Source organism: Python bivittatus, unplaced genomic scaffold (genome assembly GCF_059951505.1).
Source record: "Python bivittatus isolate LINGU-HERP-01145 unplaced genomic scaffold, Pbiv_v1 ctg000190_np1212, whole genome shotgun sequence".
Classification (NCBI taxonomy): Eukaryota; Metazoa; Chordata; class Lepidosauria; order Squamata; family Pythonidae; genus Python; species Python bivittatus.
The window spans coordinates 16,892,093-16,913,030 of NW_028277042.1; the positions used below are offsets into that span (position 1 = coordinate 16,892,093).

A 20,938-nucleotide genomic window follows, 5' to 3' on the forward strand; every position below is an offset into this window, starting at 1 on the left:
TTTTGGGTGCGTGTGTGGATATTGACTTGTGATCTGGGCAGAAGCTGGAAGTAACAAGAAGGGCACTGTTTTAAGTCTGAGCCTGTTGCAAATACATCTTAAATAAAGCCAAGTCCTTTGCCTTACAACAAAATGGAACCACCTTATATTTGACACAGGGAACTCTTGTATCCTGTAGGCTAAATTTTGAGCAAGTACTCTGAAAATTTTTCACAATTCTTATATAGAATCCCTGAATTGGTCAGGCCCGTGTTGTGGATGTGTTGTGGTGACGGTAAATGGCCAAATGGATTACACCCTCTTTTCTCTGCTTGCTTATTGACTGTGTGTTCCTTTTATTGCTGTTCTGCATCAGACTGATGTTCCTCCCTTGTCTCCATATCCGTTTGTGAGAAGTGGCTCTCCACGCAGAATCCAGCTGTCTCAAAACCACCCAATTTACATTTCCCCTCACAAAAATGAGTGTGCACTCTCTCGGCGTGAGAAAATATTCTACTATTTCAGCAGCAGTCCATCAAAGGTAAGCCCTGCCGTTTGATCTCCAAATGGTGCCATTAGCCATGAAGTATTTTGAAATGTTATGTCATTTTAATAAATCAATAACTACATGATTTAGCAAGCTGTATATCTTTTTCTTCATAAATATTCATGCCTTATTGGATTGCCAATGAATGTCATTATTTATATCACCAAGAGAGAGAAAATATTTGGAAGATAAAATACAAACTTGTTATGTAACGTTTTATTTTTCAATAATATTATTCAAGTATTTAATATTTTTTCCAAAACTTTATTTGTCAGAATGAATGTTGGCTGGAGCATCTCTTAAAAAGAGTGCAATGATTTAGACAAAAAAGCATTATTTGAACTTTGGGGGTGGGGGGATTTGAGATGTAATCTTGAAATATTAATTTATGGGGTAGGGAACTGAGGCAACTTCAGCCATGTTGCTTAGGGGAATTACAAGAATTGAAGTTCAACACAACTGGATGTGCATGGTTTAAATGAGCAGTAAAGAGATTAATTTTTGCAGCTGGATTTTCAGAAGGGGGAAAAATGGCGTATTCAGTTTTCCTTGCTCATTGTATGTTTCAGAGACTTCAAGAGATTAACAGCATGATTAGAACTGGTGAGACCTCAACAAAGAAGAGGGGCATAATCTTAGAGGAGGGGGCAGAATCACCAGCCAAGCGCATGTGCCCAGAAAACCACACGGCCCTCCTGAGAAGGTTGCAAGATGTGGCAAACGACAGGGGTTCCCACTGATTTCAGAGACCAACCAACGTTTTTTACGGCTATTGGGCCGTCTTAATGTTTGACCAGCAGCAACAGAAGCTGTGACTTTCACATCTTTAAGGCACTTTCGGGGGAGAAATGAAGTATTTTTTTAACCTTTTCCCAGAGTGTGGTACTCCTGACATCCAAAGAAGAGTCTTCTGTGTGTACCACTGACATCTTCTACTAAAGAAGAATCTGAAGTGGTTGAGAAGAACAGTTACTTCCTCCCATCACACTGCAGCAGGTGGTCACACCAGCCTTGTTTGGAGCATTGAAGCATTCACACCATGAAGCATTGACAGATGCAGTTTACATCATTTTTAATTTATTTGGTAGAAGGGATTGATTTTAGCTCAGTAGGAACTGGAAGACTAGCATTTTTACACTAGCCCGTTTTTTTTTTAGCTATTTGATATCGTATGGTGTCATGTTTAGAATCTGCAGCATTTTAAAAACACATTTGGAAATGAAGCAGTCAGCAATGATGGAATCAGTGTTGTGACTGATCATTTGACCCAGTGTGGAACTGCTGTGAACCTCCTTTTTAATTAGGAGTGAAGATTCCAGCACTCTTGTCAGGCAGTAGTTAAAGCACACTGGAGACAGACCAGAAATTGAAATTGGTGGGGGGAGGATTAAGTTTTCTCTCTCCTTAAGTTTCCTTTCCTTCTGTGCCCTTCAGGTAATATGGGGATATTATGTATATATACTACACTTTCAATGTATTTTAGCTGTGCAATGTTTCAAGTAAGCTCCTATCAGCAGGTAGCACTTCACCAGCTCTAAAACTTTTTGAAATGCAAATTAGAGTTTTGCTACCTTGGCAATGGCACTTTTGAAAAATATATATATATTTTAAATAGCAAACCCTAAGATGAAAGCTGTGTTAAATTGCTTGAATTGTATTTATTCTGGAAGTGCATAGAAGTGATACTGAACTGTCATGTATGCATATTTAAGATATGACTTAGCCTTTCCTGTTTCTCAGCTTTCTAATAGCCGCTGGTTGTGTCTTCCTACTGATCCTTCTCAAAATGAGGAAAAGATTGGCCCGTCCTGGATATCAGTGCAGCTGTCTGATCCTTTGCAGTGGTTAACTGCTATAAATGGGTGTCCAGGATGATGGAGAACATCAAAATCTGTTCTTATTGAACAGGCCACACTGCTTCATCTAGCCTAACCCTAACTACTTGGGATGGCAGTGGTCCCTAGAACCCGACAGAAGCATTTCTTAGCCTCCTTAGGGTTGCTGTGGATTAAACCTGAGACTGTCTGCATGCAAAGAATGTGCTCCACCACTGGCACTGCAGGCTTCCATGTTGTTTCTCCAGTACATGCTAGGTAAAGCTTGCTGTTCCATTTTTCCCATAAAAGATCAGATGAGTAGACAGAGAAGTGAAAAATGGTGTACAGGCAGTTGGATAGTCACCTTGAAGATTGATAGGATCACATTCACTCCTGCCAGTATTGTGTATTGCTTTATGTCCCGGATTCCATTTACAGCAGATCTGTGATACTCTTAAAATCGCTCTAAGAGAATCTGAACGTTGACAACTGAACAGGGATTTTGGCTTTTAGCTTTATGAGATCATCAGCTGGACATAAATCAAAAGGCAGGGACAGGCAGACCTGCTGCTGGTTTCTGAAACTTCTACCAACGCACACCTTAGTGATGCATGGATTTCTTGGCTAGCTGGTTTACCATTCACTTCTGATGAAGGAATGTTTGCAAAAAAACAGTAATCCTATTCTCTCTTGTCTGAGAGTGGAAAGTGGAAAGTAACTTGGAGTAGTAAAATTGATCTTCATTTTTTCCAGCGCCTCTTCTGTATATGAAGGAAAGGGATAAATGGAGGCAGTATTTACCATTGTAGTTTTGGAAACTTGGTTACTGCTTAAGAATAGCCAATGTTGATGTCCGTGGTCGTCATCTTACTCCATACCTAGATCTTCCACTGTCAGTCCATGAGGATTTATGAGCTAAAATTTACTCCAGATTAAGATACCCGTGTGGGCTCAGTTATAGCTGAACACTTTAGGCCGGAGTCTCCAACTTGCAATCTATGGGCTACATGCCACCCTTGTAAGTCATATTTTGCAGCCCACAGTGGTATTTCCTGGAAACAGCCAGCCCTGCAGGCTATTTCCCTCGACTGATGCAGTCTGCTCTGCTCCAGAAGAAGGTGATGTTGCTCTTGGCTGATTTCAGGAAGTGTAAAAAGGGAGGAGGAAGCAACCCAGAGGGCCAGAGGGAGGTGGTTTGCTACAGCCTAGGGCAACAAGAAAGGGCCTTGCTCACCACACGCACACACGTACGTGCACCAGAAGAGCAACTCCCAGAATTGGAGCAACAGGTTTCAGCATAGGTCAGTATAGAATAAAACTGCTTCCCTGCATCTGGTGAGATTTTAAAAAGTGCTTTGGTACTTTTTTGGGGCCACAGACAAGATGGAAATTTTCCTCCATAATTTTCGTTATGAATCTCAATGCTGTTGGAAAGGACTTACGGTTAACCGCTAGTGCTGTGCTTTACAATGTTGGGTAAGGGCCTGAACTGAATCTGGCTAAATGACAGTCATGGTGATAAAATAGGGCAGGTTTTGTGTGATCAATAAGTGAAGTTTTACAAACAAAACCAAAGCAAAAAAAAAAAAAAAAAGGTCTCAGACTGCCTTGCTTTGCCTGTTTGGCTCCAGGTCTAATTTCAAACCCCCAGCTCGTTCAGCTTTCCACCAGGCACTATCCGCAGATCTGCCTCTTGCTATCGTGGCCTTCCCAACAGGAGAAAGAAAAAAAAAAATTCTGTGCCCCTTAGACTAAGCCATGGTTAAACATCTTAACACCTTCCCCTCATTTAGTAGGCTTTGGATTCAATAGACAAAATTTCCATCCAGTCATCTTCTGAGATAAGTCTGTTGTGTCCGAAGTAGTCAAGATGCACTTAAATTTACCTATTCATAACAGTTATACAAATGACGCACTTCCTGATTTAGTAGATATTCAGTAGTAACAGGAACCCTTTTCCCTTAAATGGTCTGTTAAGTTGAGGTTTTACTATGATCAGCAAATTGGAATTCCAAAGAACTCATACCTAATTTGCAAATATTTTATCCAAAGAAGGCAACTACAACATGGACTTTCTACCATGACTGGTCTTTATTTTTTTTTAAGATGTCACTATTAACACATTAGTCAAGCCATCTCAAGCATGATTCCTAAGTCAACCTATGCTAGGTTCTCTTTAAGATTTTATTAAAACCAAGAACTCTAAGGGATTTTGAATTTCTTCCATTAAAAAAAACTTTCCTGACTAATGTACTATTTAAGGCTGCCTCTAATATTACTTTGACACATCTTACGGTTATTGATTTAAGATGCATGCAACTATCACAATGAAAGAGTTCTGTACTTATTCTCTTGACAGTCTTTGCAGTAAAATCTTTCCTCATATATGATTCTTGCAGGCAATTTGGTTGTAGCCCTAAAGATTATGGAACAAGTTATGTTAGAAGCAGCCAGTAGTGGCAACATCTGTAAAGGAGAAAAGAAAAAATAGGTACACATCATACATAATCAGTCTCAGCCTTTCTGCCCCTAAAAGGGCTAGAAAGAATCGGAACCAAGTATTTACAAATTCCATATCCTAATATATTTACAATAGAAACCAATGCATTTAAAAGTTTTAAATATAGTATTTTACTCTGCTGTATTAGTTTACACAAACACAGATTATCTCTGGAATGAGTTTTTCTGGCCTGCTCTTTACATTAAAAAAGCTTTAAAAAGGAACCCATCAAGAACCTCAAGGTATATTTGAATCCTGAAGTATTACCCACACACCATGGACTTCCTTACAGAAGCCCAATCTTTAAGACCTACTTCCAGGCTGCAATTAAAACGTGTGTAAAACATCAAGAAGAGTCCAAGCAATCACACTGAATAGGATTGCTTTAGTCATGGCTAGCATTTACTCTATTAATCCAAAGTCAAGAAGGGAAACCACAGTTTCGCTGTTCGGCTCTGCTACATTCCCTCTTCCCGTAGAAAGTGTTGAGTGCATCATTGTTTGCAGGGGCTAGGTGGGAAGAGTCTTGTCGTCTTTGCTGAAGGGTTGAACAGAGCCCGGTTTCACCCACGACAGGCCAGATACTTGCATATTCTTACATTGTTGATCATCTCCTTTCTTCTAGGAAGAAAAAAAAATGCTTTCGTTGTAAATTTAGTCATTTTGTTGTTTTGGCAAGCATCCTTTCTCCATTCTTTGGCCTTCTAAAAAAAACATACCCCTGAAAGGAGACATGCCCATCTCCACGCAGCTGAACCATCCACAACGCTGCTGGTCCTAAAAGGAGTTAAATACTTTAAGCTCTCTGCAGCTTCAGTGTGAAAATACAAAGGAAACGGTTTAAATAACGTGCAGCCATGTGCTTTCCATAGGCCTCCGTCTGTACTGTTCAGTACTAGTCACTGTGTAAAGATGTCTACCTGCACGCAGAACGAAAGCCGCCTCCTGCCCGAAACAAAATTAGCTGCACAGCCAGCAAAGAGCAAGGTAGGTCGTCTATTAAGGGTCATTTCAACACCTGATAGGTCACTGATTGTCTAAGTCAGTGTTGTCCAAACTTGGCCACTTTAAGATGAGTGGACTTCAACTCCCAGAGTTCCCCAGCCAGCCATGCTGGTTGGGGAATTCTGGGAGTTGAAGTCCACTCATCTTAAAGTGGCCAAGTTTGGACAACACTGGTCTAAGTACACCTACGACATCCAAATGGTCTACCAATAGATAAATCTCTGCCACTCGGCGCTCTTGCTGTTGGAGAAGGGTTGCCTCTTGAATATTACTCTGCCTCAGCAGCTTGTTTTTCTCAGGAGGGATAGCAACTTATAAAACTTCACATGACATCCCAGAATAAATGAATGCCTAGGGGTGGGTATTGCTACTCTGATATCTATAGTCTACTATCCTGCAGGGATTGTGTTTTCCCCATGGCAGGTTCGCCCTAAGTGTACCAACTCTGTTCAAGCAGGATACTAATTTTGTACAGCATCTATCTCCTCTCCCACCCCATATGCCAAGGACATAGGAAGGGGCTCTTCATCTCTGCGAGGTCCTATCTTAAGGAAAAGACACAAAGCCACAGCCAGCAAGGCTAACCGTGGATAACTTATGGGTTCCAGGGAAGAACAACTCTCTCCAGGCAACTCCAATAAGAAGACGAAGCCTAAGTTCCTGAATTGGGCCTGGTCATAATATGATCATCCACCAGTCTGAACAGGGAACAGATTAGGATCAGGCCTTTGAGGGCAAAATAAGCTCTGCCAAGAGCTTCGAAGAAAAGGAACTCACTCCCTGCCCCAGAAAGAATTCCAGAATTCTAAACACATACATGTAACCCTAGCAATGATGATAAACAAGAACATTAATTGTCTTTACATTAAAACCAGACGGATTACAGTAGCTTATTTGAGAAAGCGGGAGGTGGACATGGAAGAAATTAGTGCAACATGCTACATCAGCCCAAATCCACTTCCGGCAAGACAGAAAGTAAGCAGCACACAAAATCACAGTATCTTGACATGTCATCTGCCCCAAGCAGAGATTAAAAGGAGTTTGGCATCAGGAACAGGGTCATGGATAGCACAGGCATCAGAAAACAAGGAGCAAGCTTGGGTCCAATCCCAGTTCTAGGATGAAGTGTCCTTCAAATGCACTCCATATCCCATCGCTAATATTTGTCCTGCAAGCCACAATCTCCACTACTTCCCAGAGAAGATTTGTGGAGATGACGGCTCTTGTTCTTATTTGCAAGGCGTCAACAACAAACAGCAGCCACAAGGTTAAGTAGTTCTATGGTCCCTAGTAAATCCACTTGCAACATTCATAACACTAGTCCTACAGAGTCTGCCGTACAAAGGATGTGGGGAGGCTGGGTGGGAAGAGATGCAAAGAAAGAGGAAAGTACTAATGTTCATTAAATACTACTGACTCTGCACACTGGCATCAAAAAGATGCCTCCATTACAAATGCACTTGGTAGGTACTCAACGCCGCCGTATGAGACTTTTAGAACCAAGAGATATTAGAACTAAATTATACAACAGCTGAAATTTTCCACCTGCTATACTCAACCAGTTACTAGACTAAATTTCAAAGCTTTGATTCTTTGTATTTGAAACCAAGTTAAACATACTTTTGGCTGGGGCCAAAGGACAATAACTATGATAAAAGCAAATATTTTTTGCACTTGCTAAGCTTGATATGGACTCAAACGTGTTTTTTTTTTTTTAATATAGCAGCTGTCTTAAGCAGAGTCTAGATACAGGATAGGACAGATAATCTTTGGTCTGTCTGCCCTTTTTAAAACCTAGACACCTTTGGTGTTAGGCCAACATATACACCTCACGTTAAGCTGTTGAGTATATAAAACCTGGGAGTAAAAAATTCAAATTCTATTTAGGTCAACAGTGGAGGTTACTCCTCTCTTATATAAGTGATTTTCTGCTTGGCACCTTTCAGCTTGCCTCTGTTTCTTTCAATGCAACAGAACTTTTTTCTCCCCATTAATTTTTACAATTTCTATAAAATAAAATAGGTCCTTCTTGCATACCTTCTGAGTCAACATCTTCTCTCTAACTTCATTGTGTATAGCTGGATTCCAGGGAGAAAAGCTGCAGGACACAAGCAAAATGCCACCAATGCTTCAAGTTTCCAAAACTAAAGACAGAAGATCGATTTAATGGAAGTACAGTAGCCCACAAGAGGTAAAATATGAAAATTAATAACCACTTCCCTAACCACATCTACTGAACATTTACATATTTTTAAGAATTAAAAGACATTAAATGATACACTTGCAATGAAATAGTTTCATGGTAAATCTATATGTGATTAAAAAAAATACAGGTAGTCCTCGTTTAGCAACCACAACTGGGACAAGCAATTTGGTCATTAAGCAAACCAGCCACTAAGTGAAACCTTGACTGTGTTTACAATCTTAGTTCAGCTTTCATTTGCTTTACAGACCTGTGAAGGTTGTAAATGTGAGGGCTATACACAACATTACTATTTCATCACTGTCATAACTATGAACAGTCTCTAAGCCAGTTGCTAAATGAGGACAACCTGTACTTAGTCCAAACTGCATTATGTGGCTTAATAACTATATTAAGGTACCTAATTGCATAGGGGTCTTCTATCTTGGGTGGATCAAATAAATGACTGCTGCATAATTTTACACTGTCAACCACTTTACTCTTGAAGAGTTGAATATCCTTTTCATACCTAAGAAGAGAAAGAGAAAGATAATACATCTTAGAACTCTTTTGGAAAGAATGAAAGCATTCTATGAAATGTCTTGAAATGTTAAAAAAAAAAAAAAAAAAGATTTATTGCGCATTTTACCTGCCACAAAATTTGTTTTATATAAAGAAATGCCCAGAAATCCGAAACACCAGTTTTACAAGATAACTAGAACTGTATTGGTAGTTATTTCCATTAACGTATCACATCTCTTATAGGATACATTCCCCTAATTTCCTATGTTGCTGAACATCCTTCACTATTCCCAGCATCCTTCACTATTTACCAACTTCCAGGAGCTACTGAGAGTTGAGGAGCAGCAACAACTAGATGGGGGGCACAGGACAGGGAGGAGCAACAAAACTTGTCCTGTGCAAGAGCTGGAGAACCTAAGTCTTTTTATCAAACCGCAAGATGGTTGCTATATTTGAGGGCACAGTACATTTCAGGCAGACACAAAATACTCGATTCATAATAAACAGATTTACCTAGAAAGGCAGTTTATCTACAAATTCCAAGAAAGAGTTAGTGAAAGTAATTTTGGAACTAAAGCATACATGAAAATCAGTGACATTTGGCCTAAGGCATGCACATATAATAAGACAAATTATACTCAAATGCAACTTTCAAAGAGGGTTCTTCCATTCCTCTCCCCTCAAAAAAATAACTTACAGCACAGCAGATTCAGGATTAAGAGGGCTGCTTGTGTCAATCTTGTAGAAAACTCTACGCGCATACATCAGTATTTGCCATATGTGGTTATGATTTCGCCTTTAGGAGAAAGAGAAAGCTGCATTAGGGCCTTCAAAGGTACACCCTTCTCTGCTCAATACTGACATTCTAGATCCGGCCCGTCACACTGACCTCCATTTGGCAAATGCTCTTTTCACATCCAGTTCACCTGAGACAGGATCCACGAGCGGGTGGAAAATGGGCAGATCAAAAATCAAGCGCTGAGGAAAAAGAGAAAAACTTGGGAAAAAAAATGAAACAAATTGATGCCAAACATGCAAATTGATTTATGAAGGCCATTCAAAGGAACCAACTTTTTTCCAAAAAGCTTTCCTCTCTTAATCAGAGAAAAGATTCTTGTGTGTGTGATACACTAAACAATTATTAGATGCAAGAGTCACTTTTTGTGAGATGGGCGGTATCTAAATTTGAAAAATAAATAAATAAATAAATAAATAAAAAATTGCACATTGGCTGTTAAGAACCCTTTCATATCGTTTTCCTTTCTGAGCCTTTAAGGAATGCCATTTAAGAAATGTGCTGTTAGAAGACCTGAAAGAACAGGTTAGGGATGGATCGCCATGGAGAAAATCTATCGCTAAGAGTCGGTAACAACTTGATGGCACATAAACAATCAAGGAATGTCAACCCTAAAAACTCAAATTTCTCAGTAGGCTATTGGGCTACATTTCACCCAATGGGCAACCAGGCCAGGCATTAGCTGATTTTTGCACACATTCATTCCATTTTCCTAGCCAAATGCACTCCGAGCAGATTATAATCAAATTGACGCAATTATATAATTGTGATTTGTGAGCAAGCAGAAACTCAAGGAGTTCTTAAGAGTTTAGGAATTGATCCCAGATTTTCCTTAGGGTGTGGGGAAGAGAGGCAGAAATACTCTGAAAGGTTTAGTAGTTTATAGCAACCCCAATTACCACGAGAGCAATTCAGCAGGGTTAGGAGGATTATCCGTGGCCTAAACGGGATATTTCTTTCAAGCTGAGCTCAGCTCCTGGTATCTACATAGACAAGTTGGAATTGGCTTACCATTACTTTCTCCCATACTGGATTTTGTCCTCCCAATCTAGCCCACAGCCCTGCGAGTTCCTGATGGCTTCCTTCCACGTACAAACCTGCTTGGCCTTTCTTAAGGTCAACCGAGGTTGCCACCTGCTATGACCTTTCCTAGTCGTATTAATAGGAAATCTGCCAATAAACTGAAGCAGCCCCCCCACCCCGGAGTTTTGTCTGCACCCCAGTACTGCTCAGAAACCTTGCAGTCACATAAGTCATCTAAACAGCCTGACCCATGCATCCAAAATTTCCTCTGTGTATATACATCTGCACTCCAGCGAATCAAATTTCAGCAACAGCATAAGCTGCTTCCTGCATCCCACAAATCCTGAATTAATTTTTCAAAGTTTAGTTCCACAAGATGAGTATGAAAGAAAATGCAATAATTAGGCCACCAGGAGTTACAGTATTTTTGAAAAAGTTTAGACGCATTATTGCCCTTAACTGTATTAGTTATTGCATTTTAAGTTATTCATGTTTTATATATAATTGTAACTATAAAATTGCTTGGTTACTGCCCAATATTGTTCTGAATTAAAAGGGATCTAATTTTCCCTGCAAAGTAGTTCCATGAAGCTAAAGACTTATTGCCAGTAACTTTGGTGCCATAAAAATCTCCAAGTTTGGCTGGATTTCTTAGGCTTTTGAGATCTGCCAGAGTCAACACAGAAATGGTAAACAAGGCAGTGCTGTAAGTTCAGGAACTAAGGGGGACAAATCTATAATGCATTTCATTGTTACACAATACAAGAAGGAAGGCAAATGGCTGATGCCTTAGCAATGTTTTGGGTGACTTCAAAATTTTGTCACTAACAAGCTTGGACTTCCATCAGAAAAGCAAGAAATCACCCTTGGCTACAAAGAACTGTGAGCTTTAGAATTCATGCTGTATAATGATGAAGACTGAAAATATCAGAAGGTGAATCTCTGGGTGGTCTGCAATAAATCCACCAGGATTTCTGACTCTTAATAATTAAATGCAGAAAAACATGTCTCCTTTTCGCCACCTAAGATGAAGAAAACTCCAAGTAAACAAGAGTAGATTTTTATAAGAATACTTTGAGTCTAGCATGCAGAACAAGTTCCTGAACTTAGAATGCTTTACGTTTTAGCAAGGATTAACCAGTAAAGTCCTGGGTAGGAAATCTAAGGTTTCTAGTAAAAAAAAGCAAGCTAATCTTAACTATATTCATGAGCTCAGATACAGGATCACTGGTTCAAATCTCATCTCAGTCATCAATTCGCAAAGCATTATTTCTCTGCCTCGAATATCTATATTATTTATTTAGATACCGTACAGTACATGTAGCCCACTCCCTTTAATGGGTCTCAACAAGAAAAAAACACAAGAAGCTTTATTGAGCATTTCAAAGTGCTTTATAAATGGGAAACATTTAAGACAGAAAGTTTATTTGCATGTTTGGGCTTGGTGAGTAAAGTTATAGCTTGGAAAGGCTACTGCTTATCCCATATTCATCTAATCCACTGAAAGATTAGCTCCATCCAACTTTCCCTTCCTCAAATGCCACCTAACATTTATTGGTCCATAGCAGTGAAGCAAAGTTACACTGTCAGATCTCTCCTCTCCCAAAAGCTGCCTTTTTAGAAGCCATGATTACATTTTAGGAATTATTACTTGAGTTTACTCTCCAAACCACCTCATTTTTCCTCCTCTTCCCTCCGTATCCCTTTTTCCTTTTATGTTGTGTCATTCAACAAGGGAACACATATAGACATGATTTTCTTTTCACTGGTCAGAGGTAAGCCAATTTAGAAATTTCTTTGGCTGAAGAATAGGATAGGATAACAATGCTTTCCATAAATAAAGAATGCAATAAACACAAGCATTCAATGATTACATTCAATTAAGATAACATGAATACTGAGGCTGGTCAGTGGCCACGTTAAAGTAATACTGAGGATTCATCCCACAGCTACTTACTGGGCAATCCCCATCGGGGTAATTGTCAGGAATGTAGACTGTAAACTTAAATACGCCGTCCTGATATAGCCCGTGTCTTATGAATATTACTCCAAACCACACTAAAAAAAAAAGAAAGAAAGAAAGAAAGAAAGAAAATGAGCCAGTGCAATAACTGCATACGGGGGGGGGGGGAGATCAGGAAAGTCACACTTACTTAATGCAGACTGGTAAGAAGGCTGCACATAGACGCCCGGCAGCTTCTGCTTCACAACCAAAGTACTGAAAGAAAAGGGTCGCTTAGTTCGGATTTGGATGGCATAAAATAGAATCACGTACAGCCACGCTTGCATGAGAATAAAGCCACCATTTACGTTTTCCTTTAACTAAGAAATATCATCCCCAGGACCAAAGCCACAGCAAATCTATACACAGTACACAGAGGGCCAAGAGAGTCTTCCTTCATCCAGAAGAGAATGCCAGGAATGTGACTTCTTTGAAACGGGGCATTTCCCCAGGGTCCACCAGCGACCAACAGACGAGCTCAACAACAGGCCGGCAACTCACTTGCCCTATTAACCAAGATGCACTTTAAACACGAGGGATCCAGTTACTCAAGAGCAAAGCATTCCCTGAGATAGCTCACCAGCTTTGAGGACTCACAGAGTGAGCGTAAAAGGCAAGTACGCAAAGAAAGGAGGAGGAGGTACAGCAAGAAAATAAGGGATGGGAATGACAGCAGAGAGAAATAAGGCTATGTTCTCGGAAAGTATGAGGGCTTGCTGAAGGCTAACCAGGTCTGCTTCTGTTGGACTCCACTTGTTAAACGTGAGTTCCATGAAGGAAGAAGTTTTATCATGGTGTACTCTGTAGACCAGTGTTTCTCAACCTTGGCAACTTTAAGACGTGTGGACTTCCACTCCCAGCTTGGCTGGCTGGGGAATTCTGGGAGTGGAAGTCCACACGTCTTAAAGTTGCCAAGGTTGAGAAACACTGCTGTAGACAAAGGGGATCTTTTTTCGTATCCAGCTCGCTGAACTGAGAAAAGCTTTTTAAACTTGGAGTTTTTTTTAAAAAAAAAAGGGGGAGAAAACCTTGTTTTCTTGCCTAGCCCATAATATTTTGCATGACACACCAAAGCAGTAACAAGAATGGGTGCAAGAGATGAACAACTTCAAAGTCTTTTTTACCCCGTTTTCCTGATACAGAGGGATGACTCATGCCATTTCTGATCTTTTTAAATTTTTTGGAACAGATTACGTAGTGTGATCTTCTTGCAGCTGGAGGAGAGGACACCCAAGGCTTTATCACCAAGGAAGGGCAATTGGGAGAACAAGAGGGAGTTGTGTTCCCGGCACAGCAGCACTGTGAATGGAATTTTACCCAGTCATCTAGTAATAGGAGCAGGGGCGGCGTTTTGCCAGATCAGGGAGACCAAAAGATTCATAAATAAGATTCTGATTAGCTAAAAGACACGTGTCAGTTCAACTGAACAAAACTAGTCGAGAAAGTTAGCTTTTTCACTGACGACACCACCAGCAAGGCCTGCGTTGATTCGCATTTAGTAAACAGGCCTACTCACAATTTTAAGACGGGTTAATAACATAGTAATTTTACCAACTATGCTAAGAATACACTGACATGGAAATGAATTTCTTAAATGGGCCAACTTGCAGTCTTCTTAAGCCAACAAAGGCAGCAACAAAGGAGCAACAAAAGCAGATGGCAGCCTTCAACTAGTCTGTTGTTACGCTACAGCCCATCTCACAATAAACTTATTTATAAAAAGTATAGGAGTTTATGTCATGGAGAAAGTTACCCCAGTGCATCCTTATTTAGCAGCATATTCAGAAGTTGCTTTTCAGGGTGGATGTGAATTTATGCTTTTCAATTTCTTCTCTTTTCCAATCACTTAGTCAGGACATAGAGTTAGCAGATGATCGCAGAGATGACTATGTGGATTTTATTTTACCTAATTATTTATGAGAGCTTTTCCCAGTCTGATGACCCCCCTCTTCCCCGATGCACTGGAGAACACATAATCCTGAACCAGGCCAACCTTTCCCCATGCTGGTTTGAATTCTGGAAGTTAAAATCCAATACATGAAAGACACAGATGAGGGAAAGCTGCTATACATCTTTCCAAGGAGATGTCTTTGGAGTTCATACCAGGCTATTGGATGCTAAAGAGAGGTGGTTGTTATTATAATGATTAAACCTGTATGCCACCCGACTCTCAATAACTCTGGGCAACCTTCCCTAAACTATGATCTATCCTGCAGCCCTTCCAACAGAACTGATGGGGGAACATTGAGATCTGATCCAGATTTGACTGGCCCAACACACTTTTATTTGCATTGTCTCACTTCAAAATCAGATTTTTTATCACAATGCAGAATGCAAAACCAAGATTCAGCCTAATGATATCCAACAGCATCTTGTTTAGCTAAGGGCAGTATGAGAAATGTTCCCTTGCAGATCTTGAATTGTGGACACTATTATTAATCGCTGGTCTATAAGAACTCTGGCTTTTCAAAAACTCCATGAAATTCTTCCAGCTATTCAGAAAACTGCCCATCAACTCCTGACCGAAGATCAAGCCTCAGGAAGCTGCTCTGGTTCACAAACTGTTAAAGCGAATGCAACATGCAAAATCAGCCACGGGATGTTTCTTAGTAAACAAAATCATTCTACTACAAATTAAGCAGGGAAGTAACAACTGCACATCTCAGCGGAAGACACACGTACAATTCTGCCAGCAGAGAATATTCCAAATAGAAAGGTCCGTAGGAGGCATGGGTTCCATTTGTAGACTGAGCTGAAAGGGCAGGAGAAGCAGGCTTGGTCATTGGCATAACATTTTTGGGAATAGAAGGCAACTGCTTTTTGGGAGCAGAGCGTGGAGGACTGTTCTTCAGCTCACCAGCTAGAGCCTTTTCTTCCGTTTCCGGTTTCTATTAGAGGAAGGCAAAATAGAAAAACTGAATTCTTGTTGCATGCAGAAAGCAAAAGTGAACCCCATTCGTTCTCACCCTAATAGCAATTAAGGAGATTTGTATCCAGCCAGTTCTAACAATTCTAAGATATATATCCACCAAATTTACTGAATGTTGCTCTGTATAAATTGACTATTGCCAGATACAGGACTGACTGTAGCTAGCCACAAGCTAAACAAGATACCTAAGCCTACTTTTAATGAGAATGTCAATGTCAGCCTATCTGCTTTCCCAGATCCTTTTTTTAAACTGCTGCCTAATTCTAAAGGACTAGAAAAGCCCATGTAAGCAAATTCTCTTTGAAGAAAGGGTTATCCAGGAAGGTCATTCTGTGAAGCAAAGTGATTACAGGACTGAAGCATATCTTTATTTTTTTGATTATGCCTTCTACTTAATTACACCGAAATTACAATTTTTAAAATACTATTTAAAGTTTATTGCTCAGAATGTGTGAAAGCCAAGAAAAAAAAAAGGGTGGGTGGGTGGGTTATGAATAGCACACATTCCACTAGACATACTCTACCTTACGTGTAGAACTTGCAGACATGCTCCAGAAAGGGTTCATAACGTGCAGTCCAAAACACCAGGTGTTAATATACTATACTGCCCAAACGTCCAACTTTCTACAGTTACTTTCTAACCTGGAAACATGAAAGTGAAGTTAATGACTCAGTTCCCACTGCTCCGATCAAGAACGATATTCTTAGTTTAGCTGCCCTGGGTTTATGTGTTTTAACTATTTAAGGCTCCGACATTTCACGCAGAATGAGCCTCATCTAATTTATGAATACGAATCAATGGACGTAAGCTAGCTTCCTCTGCAAACTCATATTCCCAAACTCTTTTTGGAAATATAACAAAAATTCTGGGATCGAGGTTGCTGCTGGAGAAAATTGGCAAGCAAAGGAGGGATGTTGCTTTGTCACCCTGCAGGCTTATTTCTAGTTGTACGGCGTGGAACGGAGCAGGATTTGCAGCAGGGGAAAATGCATCCATGCCCTCCCCATTCGGGTTTCAGATTCTCTCCTGCAATCAACCTTCATAAGCTTTATGGCTTGGACTTGAAAGGTTAAACTTCTTGTGTCACAGGTCCAGAGAACAGATGAAGCTCCACATACTTAAACTAATATATTCATTGCCTTGCCTTGAAATATTTTTATATTACATAGGCTAATTGACTTAATACAGTTATTACTGTTGATACATTCAGCCTGTTAAGTGCAAAACCTGGGTGTCCATGCTATAACAAAATTAATATATCTCTTACAAAATCCTAAGTTTGACTTGCAGAAAAAACAAATACGACAACTATTTAGACTTTGGTATCCAATCAGCAATAAAAGCAGAGCACACCAAAAATGCCTAGTCCATGTACTGACCCCACACAATGTAGTGTTTCTGAAGATCTGAGGCAATACAGAGCGCTATTCCAAAGTGAAGAGTGAACCACAGGAAGGAAGCTCCACTTGTAATTTGTTGGAAAAAGGTGGCAAAAATGATGCAAGGATTTGCTTAGTTTACAGGATGGACTACTAAACACTTGAGCTCAAGCATCCTAGAGTCACTTATATCTTTGTTTCTGAAATCAGATTCCAGCAAATCTGGTTGAGGCTTTTTGTTGTTGTTGTTACGTGGTTCTTAATTACCTTTAAAAATAAAGAAATAAATGTGGTTTTCCCTCCCTCTCCCTAGAATGTATTTATATGTTGTTCATAAATCATGGACACAGTGCCATCTTCAAGAGACGTGATCTCACCTAAAGAGCATGTAACACAACAAGAGGCCAGCTGAAAAACAGCAGCAGGTCGGACCCGTCTGCCCACTCCGTTATAAATGCCGGCACACCTTTTTCTGAACACCTAGTGACTTCCTATAATTACCATTTCCACTGGCAGGTTGTGGATACTTTTGTTCTTCCACCTGATTTATTATCTGATTAAGAAATATAAGGACGTGCACTGCGTCAACCAAATTTCTGACTGCTGCAAAAAATAGAAGCAGCAGCGTGTTGGATGAAGCAGGGCTGCCCGGAAACAGAGTTCAGGGTTTCCCGAAGAGATAAATCTCAGAGGGAGCTGAGAAAGAAAAATGAAAGAGTTCAGAAATAGGAAAAATCTATTGTAAAAAGAGTCCCAGAACTCTAGGCTGAGCAGCAAGCCTATTCTTCATGTCCTGAAAATTCCTCATGTTAGCAGGCAGGATTCTCTCTCCAGTTCACCTCTTCCTGTTCATAATACAGCCTACAAAATCATACACAATTTCAGGGGCGGCCCAGAGCTAGGAACTGCCTTATAGCAGAATCCGCAGAAGCTGCCATAAACATGTTTAGTCAAGAAATCAGGACATGATTTCAGGAGAGCCGTACAGGACCAAATTCCAGAGGTCTATTTGGTTTTCCACTTCAACCAACCATATACCCACAGGAAGTTCACTAGCAGAACATAAGGACAACCATTGCTGAACTTTAAACAAACCCACCAACTCTACCTTCCCAACACATTTATGCACATGCTAATCCATCTTTACGTGCATATTCTTCTGTTGGCTGCAGGAAGATGCAGCTTCGCAGGAAAATTTCAGAAAAAGTAGTTTACCTACAACGCTTAAGTAGGAATCCTAACCTCCCCCCCTCCCGCCCTTTTGGCACATAACTCTAAAAGCCTATCGAGTGAAGCCTTTTATAAATCTTATAAACAAATAAAATAAACTCCATTCGCACCCATTCTCACTCTCTTTTATACCAGAGCCTGCTCCCAGAAATATCTATTCTTTAAACTAAACCAGCTAGGGATTATAAGATTTGAAGTGGGATATGTGGGGAAAGCTGGTTTAGCTAAGTGCTTCTTATTTGCTTTAATTTCTCAGCATCCTATTATCTGTTTTTACAAGTTTGCCACCTGTTTGCTAACATTCCTCCTCTTGCATCCATACCCTGAAAGAGGAATACAGGAGTGAAAAGCAATTCTTTGCAAAGTCCAGCTCAGGAACAGAATTAGTGTGGAGTCCCTGATTTTAAAAAATGGGCTTCCTCGGATAACCACCAGTCATCAATATAACCCTAAATCACCTTTTTAAGTTGCCAAGAGTCTTTACACTGCAGCAGGATACAAAAATAATAAATAAATCATAAATAACATTTTAACCATGGCTCAGTAACAAAGCCATGAGGAGGGCCATAAACCACAGATGATAAAACCAGATGGCTGGTTGACCTGTCAGTCTAAACCAAAGAAGAAGATACCAACTTTTGACTTAGTGGCTGGGTTCACCCACCTGGATCTCTGGATATGCAGAAACCACATTTGACGCATCCTTTTATACTCATGGGAGGAAAAGGCACCGTCCTTTTCTGAACTCTGGACTCAGGGATCCCCATGCAGCCCAAACTACAGTTTCGAAGTTTTGCAAGCCGGGTTTGGCCAGGCGGGCTTGCAAAAACCAGGGCCGCCCTCATATAACATGCCGTGCTATCTCACACTGAAAACATACAATAAAATGGTGAAGGTACTTGGCTAGAAACCAGGAGACCATCAGCTCTAGTCCTCCCCTAGGCATGAAAGCCAGCTGGTTGATTTTGGGCCAGCTGCTCTCTCTCAGCTCAGCCCACCTCACAGGGCTGTTGTTGTGGAGAAAAGAGGAGGCGGGAGGTTTTAGGTACATTTGCCACCTTGAGTTTAAAACAGTGGGGTAAAAATATAACAACAACAACGTCTGCCTATCCCAGGCCTTTGGGAGGGATTCGACAGGTGGATAAAAATGCCAAATCCAGCCTAAACATATCAATAATAATAACAATAATAATAATAATAATAATAATAATAATAATAATAATAATAATAATAATAATAATAATAGGTTCCCTGTAACATCGGCTGAATGACTTTGGGCTAGTCCCTTTCTCTCAGCCTAACAAACCTCACAGGTTTGTTGTTGCGGGGAAAGTAGGAGGCAGGAGTTTTAGGGACATTTGCCACCTTGAAGTATATATAAAAATAGGCGGGATAAAATAAAATAATAATAATAATAATACAAACACACACACACACCCCAAGGGCTCCTCTGGCCCTTTTCAACTGTAGGCCCCTCTGATACGAGAGAAGCCAGCTTCACCTGGTGAATGCCTGCTGGTTGGCCTGAAGGTTCAGAAGGAGCTTGACCCGCAGGCAGGCAGACGCTCAACAGGTGAAGCTACCTCTTCGCCACCCTCCGTTGCCGGGGAGGGCTCGACCTGGCGAACTCGCACCTGAGGCACGGACCGAGCCGGCCAGGAGGCGGCTGACCTTCCCGGGGCTGCTGACGAGGCCCGCGGGGAGCCAGGCCCCGTCAGAAGGGGGGCCCGCGCCCCACCCCGCGCCCCTGGAAGTTCGCCAGGGGAAGCTCGACGCGTCCTTTAGCCTGTGGAAGGCAGCAACCCGACCTCGCGAAGGGAAGCCTGCCAAGGGCTGATGCCGACGAGCCGGGGCGGGCCCGGCGCTTCTCCCCCCTCAGCCCGAAGCCACCCCCGGAGAGAAGCCCCGCAGCCCGCCGCCCCAGCCCCGGCACCTCCCGGGCGTCGCCCCTCCGCACACCTTCAGCCTCGCGGGGGGAGAGGCTCCGCGCCCGCATCCGCGCAGGCCGGCTGTCAGCGCGAATAAACGCGCTCCGCTCCGGAGGGAAGGGCGGGGAAAGTTTGGCCCTCGCCGGGCACCGTCGCGCAGGCCGGGGCGCGCATGCGCACGCTGCCCGCTGCCCTCCCACTGCGCGGGACATCCCCCCTCCCGCTCGCGGCCTGGCCTCCCCACAGTGGCCACGGCGGCCTTCCCCGTCCGGCACGGCACTCACCCCGAACGGCCCCGCTGCCGCCCTCCCTGCCTCGCAACCCCCATTTGGACAGCTCCCGGTGATTTCGACGAAGGCTTTACGGCGGGGACGGCACGCGGCGATTGGCCCGCATGCCAGCCAATCCCTGCCTACGCCCGCCCTTCCTCACAGCCTGTTTCTGTGACTACCGTAGCAACCTTCGGATGCCCCCAGATGAGCGGTTGGCGAGGCCGCGGCCCTGTTGCTAAGGGGTGGGACACGGCGGCGCCCACTGGCGGATTCGGATTGGGTGATGCAACTGCCCATTTCGAGAGGCGGGCGGGCGAAGCGTCGAGTTACAAACAGAGGCCACCAATCGTTCCGCGGGGACACAGAAAACAGACGCGAGGATCGCCAATGAAAGCGTTCGGGCTGAGAAGGGCAAGACGCTGATTGGTGGAGGGGGACGGCGGCGACGCCAGGAGAGGGGGTGGGAGGAGCTTCCCTTCCACCGCAGAGAAGTTTTCCCCTCACTCGCAACTCTGCCGATGTGGTGGACTACAGATCCCATCATCCTTGGTTCTGGTCGGTGGGAGTTATTCCTCACACCTGGAGGACGCTGCGCTCAGGGGATGGGTTTTGAAGGGACATCTGGAGTATACCTGGATGGGAAGGATGGGACTTGTTGTCCCTTGGGCCTTATTTTGGCCTTTCTTGATTCTTTCTGGAGCTTTTGCAGAAAGTTTGTTTGTTCTAACCTTTTCCGGCCCTAATAAAAACGGTCTTTTGGGTTTATTCCTTGACTATGACTGATTTTTTAGTGCAGGGGGCAGTTTCAAGGGAGGAACAGTTGTAG

General features: G+C 42.1%; 2 protein-coding genes across 9 annotated transcripts in view; one reads left to right on the forward strand and one right to left on the reverse strand.

Annotated features, from left to right (window-relative positions):
- RBL2 (RB transcriptional corepressor like 2) overlaps window positions 1-4,490 on the forward strand; it is a 22,866-nt gene extending 18,376 nt beyond the window's left edge. For all 3 annotated transcript variants that reach the window (XM_088136133.1, XM_088136131.1, XM_025165509.2), the window contains 2 exons: window positions 356-520; window positions 1,096-4,490. In XM_088136133.1, the coding sequence (XP_087992259.1) occupies window positions 356-520; window positions 1,096-1,266 (336 nt within the window). In that variant the 3' untranslated portion in view covers window positions 1,267-4,490. The remainder of the gene's footprint in view (window positions 1-355; window positions 521-1,095) is intronic.
- Window positions 4,411-20,328, reverse strand: AKTIP (AKT interacting protein). 6 transcript variants are annotated; one of them, XM_088136136.1, is made up of 11 exons: window positions 20,125-20,328; window positions 18,577-18,780; window positions 15,827-15,944; window positions 15,056-15,261; window positions 12,525-12,589; window positions 12,329-12,429; window positions 9,442-9,530; window positions 9,250-9,348; window positions 8,452-8,559; window positions 7,886-7,946; window positions 4,411-5,464 (listed from the first exon to the last, which is right to left on the reverse strand). In XM_088136136.1, the coding sequence occupies exons 3-11, from the start codon at window positions 15,866-15,868 to the stop codon at window positions 5,354-5,356; spliced, it is 882 nt and encodes a 293-aa protein (XP_087992262.1). In that variant the 5' UTR covers window positions 15,869-15,944; window positions 18,577-18,780; window positions 20,125-20,328; the 3' UTR covers window positions 4,411-5,353. The 6 variants fall into 6 exon arrangements, with proteins under 6 accessions (XP_087992262.1, XP_087992263.1, XP_087992264.1 ...); XM_088136137.1 differs by lacking the exon at window positions 20,125-20,328 and adding an exon at window positions 19,872-20,052; XM_088136138.1 differs by lacking the exon at window positions 18,577-18,780.
- Between the last annotated feature and the right edge of the window lie 610 nt (window positions 20,329-20,938).

Coding starts and splice junctions, on each gene's coding strand:
- AKTIP (XM_088136138.1), bottom strand. CDS start 15,868: ATGAACCCTTTCTGGAGCATGTCTGCAAGTTCTACACGTAAG. Junction 9,531..12,328: donor ACCCCGATGGGGATTGCCCA/GTAAGTAGCTGT, acceptor CTTTTTCCTCAG/CGCTTGATTTTTGATCTGCC. Junction 7,947..8,451: donor GAAGACCCCTATGCAATTAG/GTACCTTAATAT, acceptor TGTGTCCTGCAG/CTTTTCTCCCTGGAATCCAG.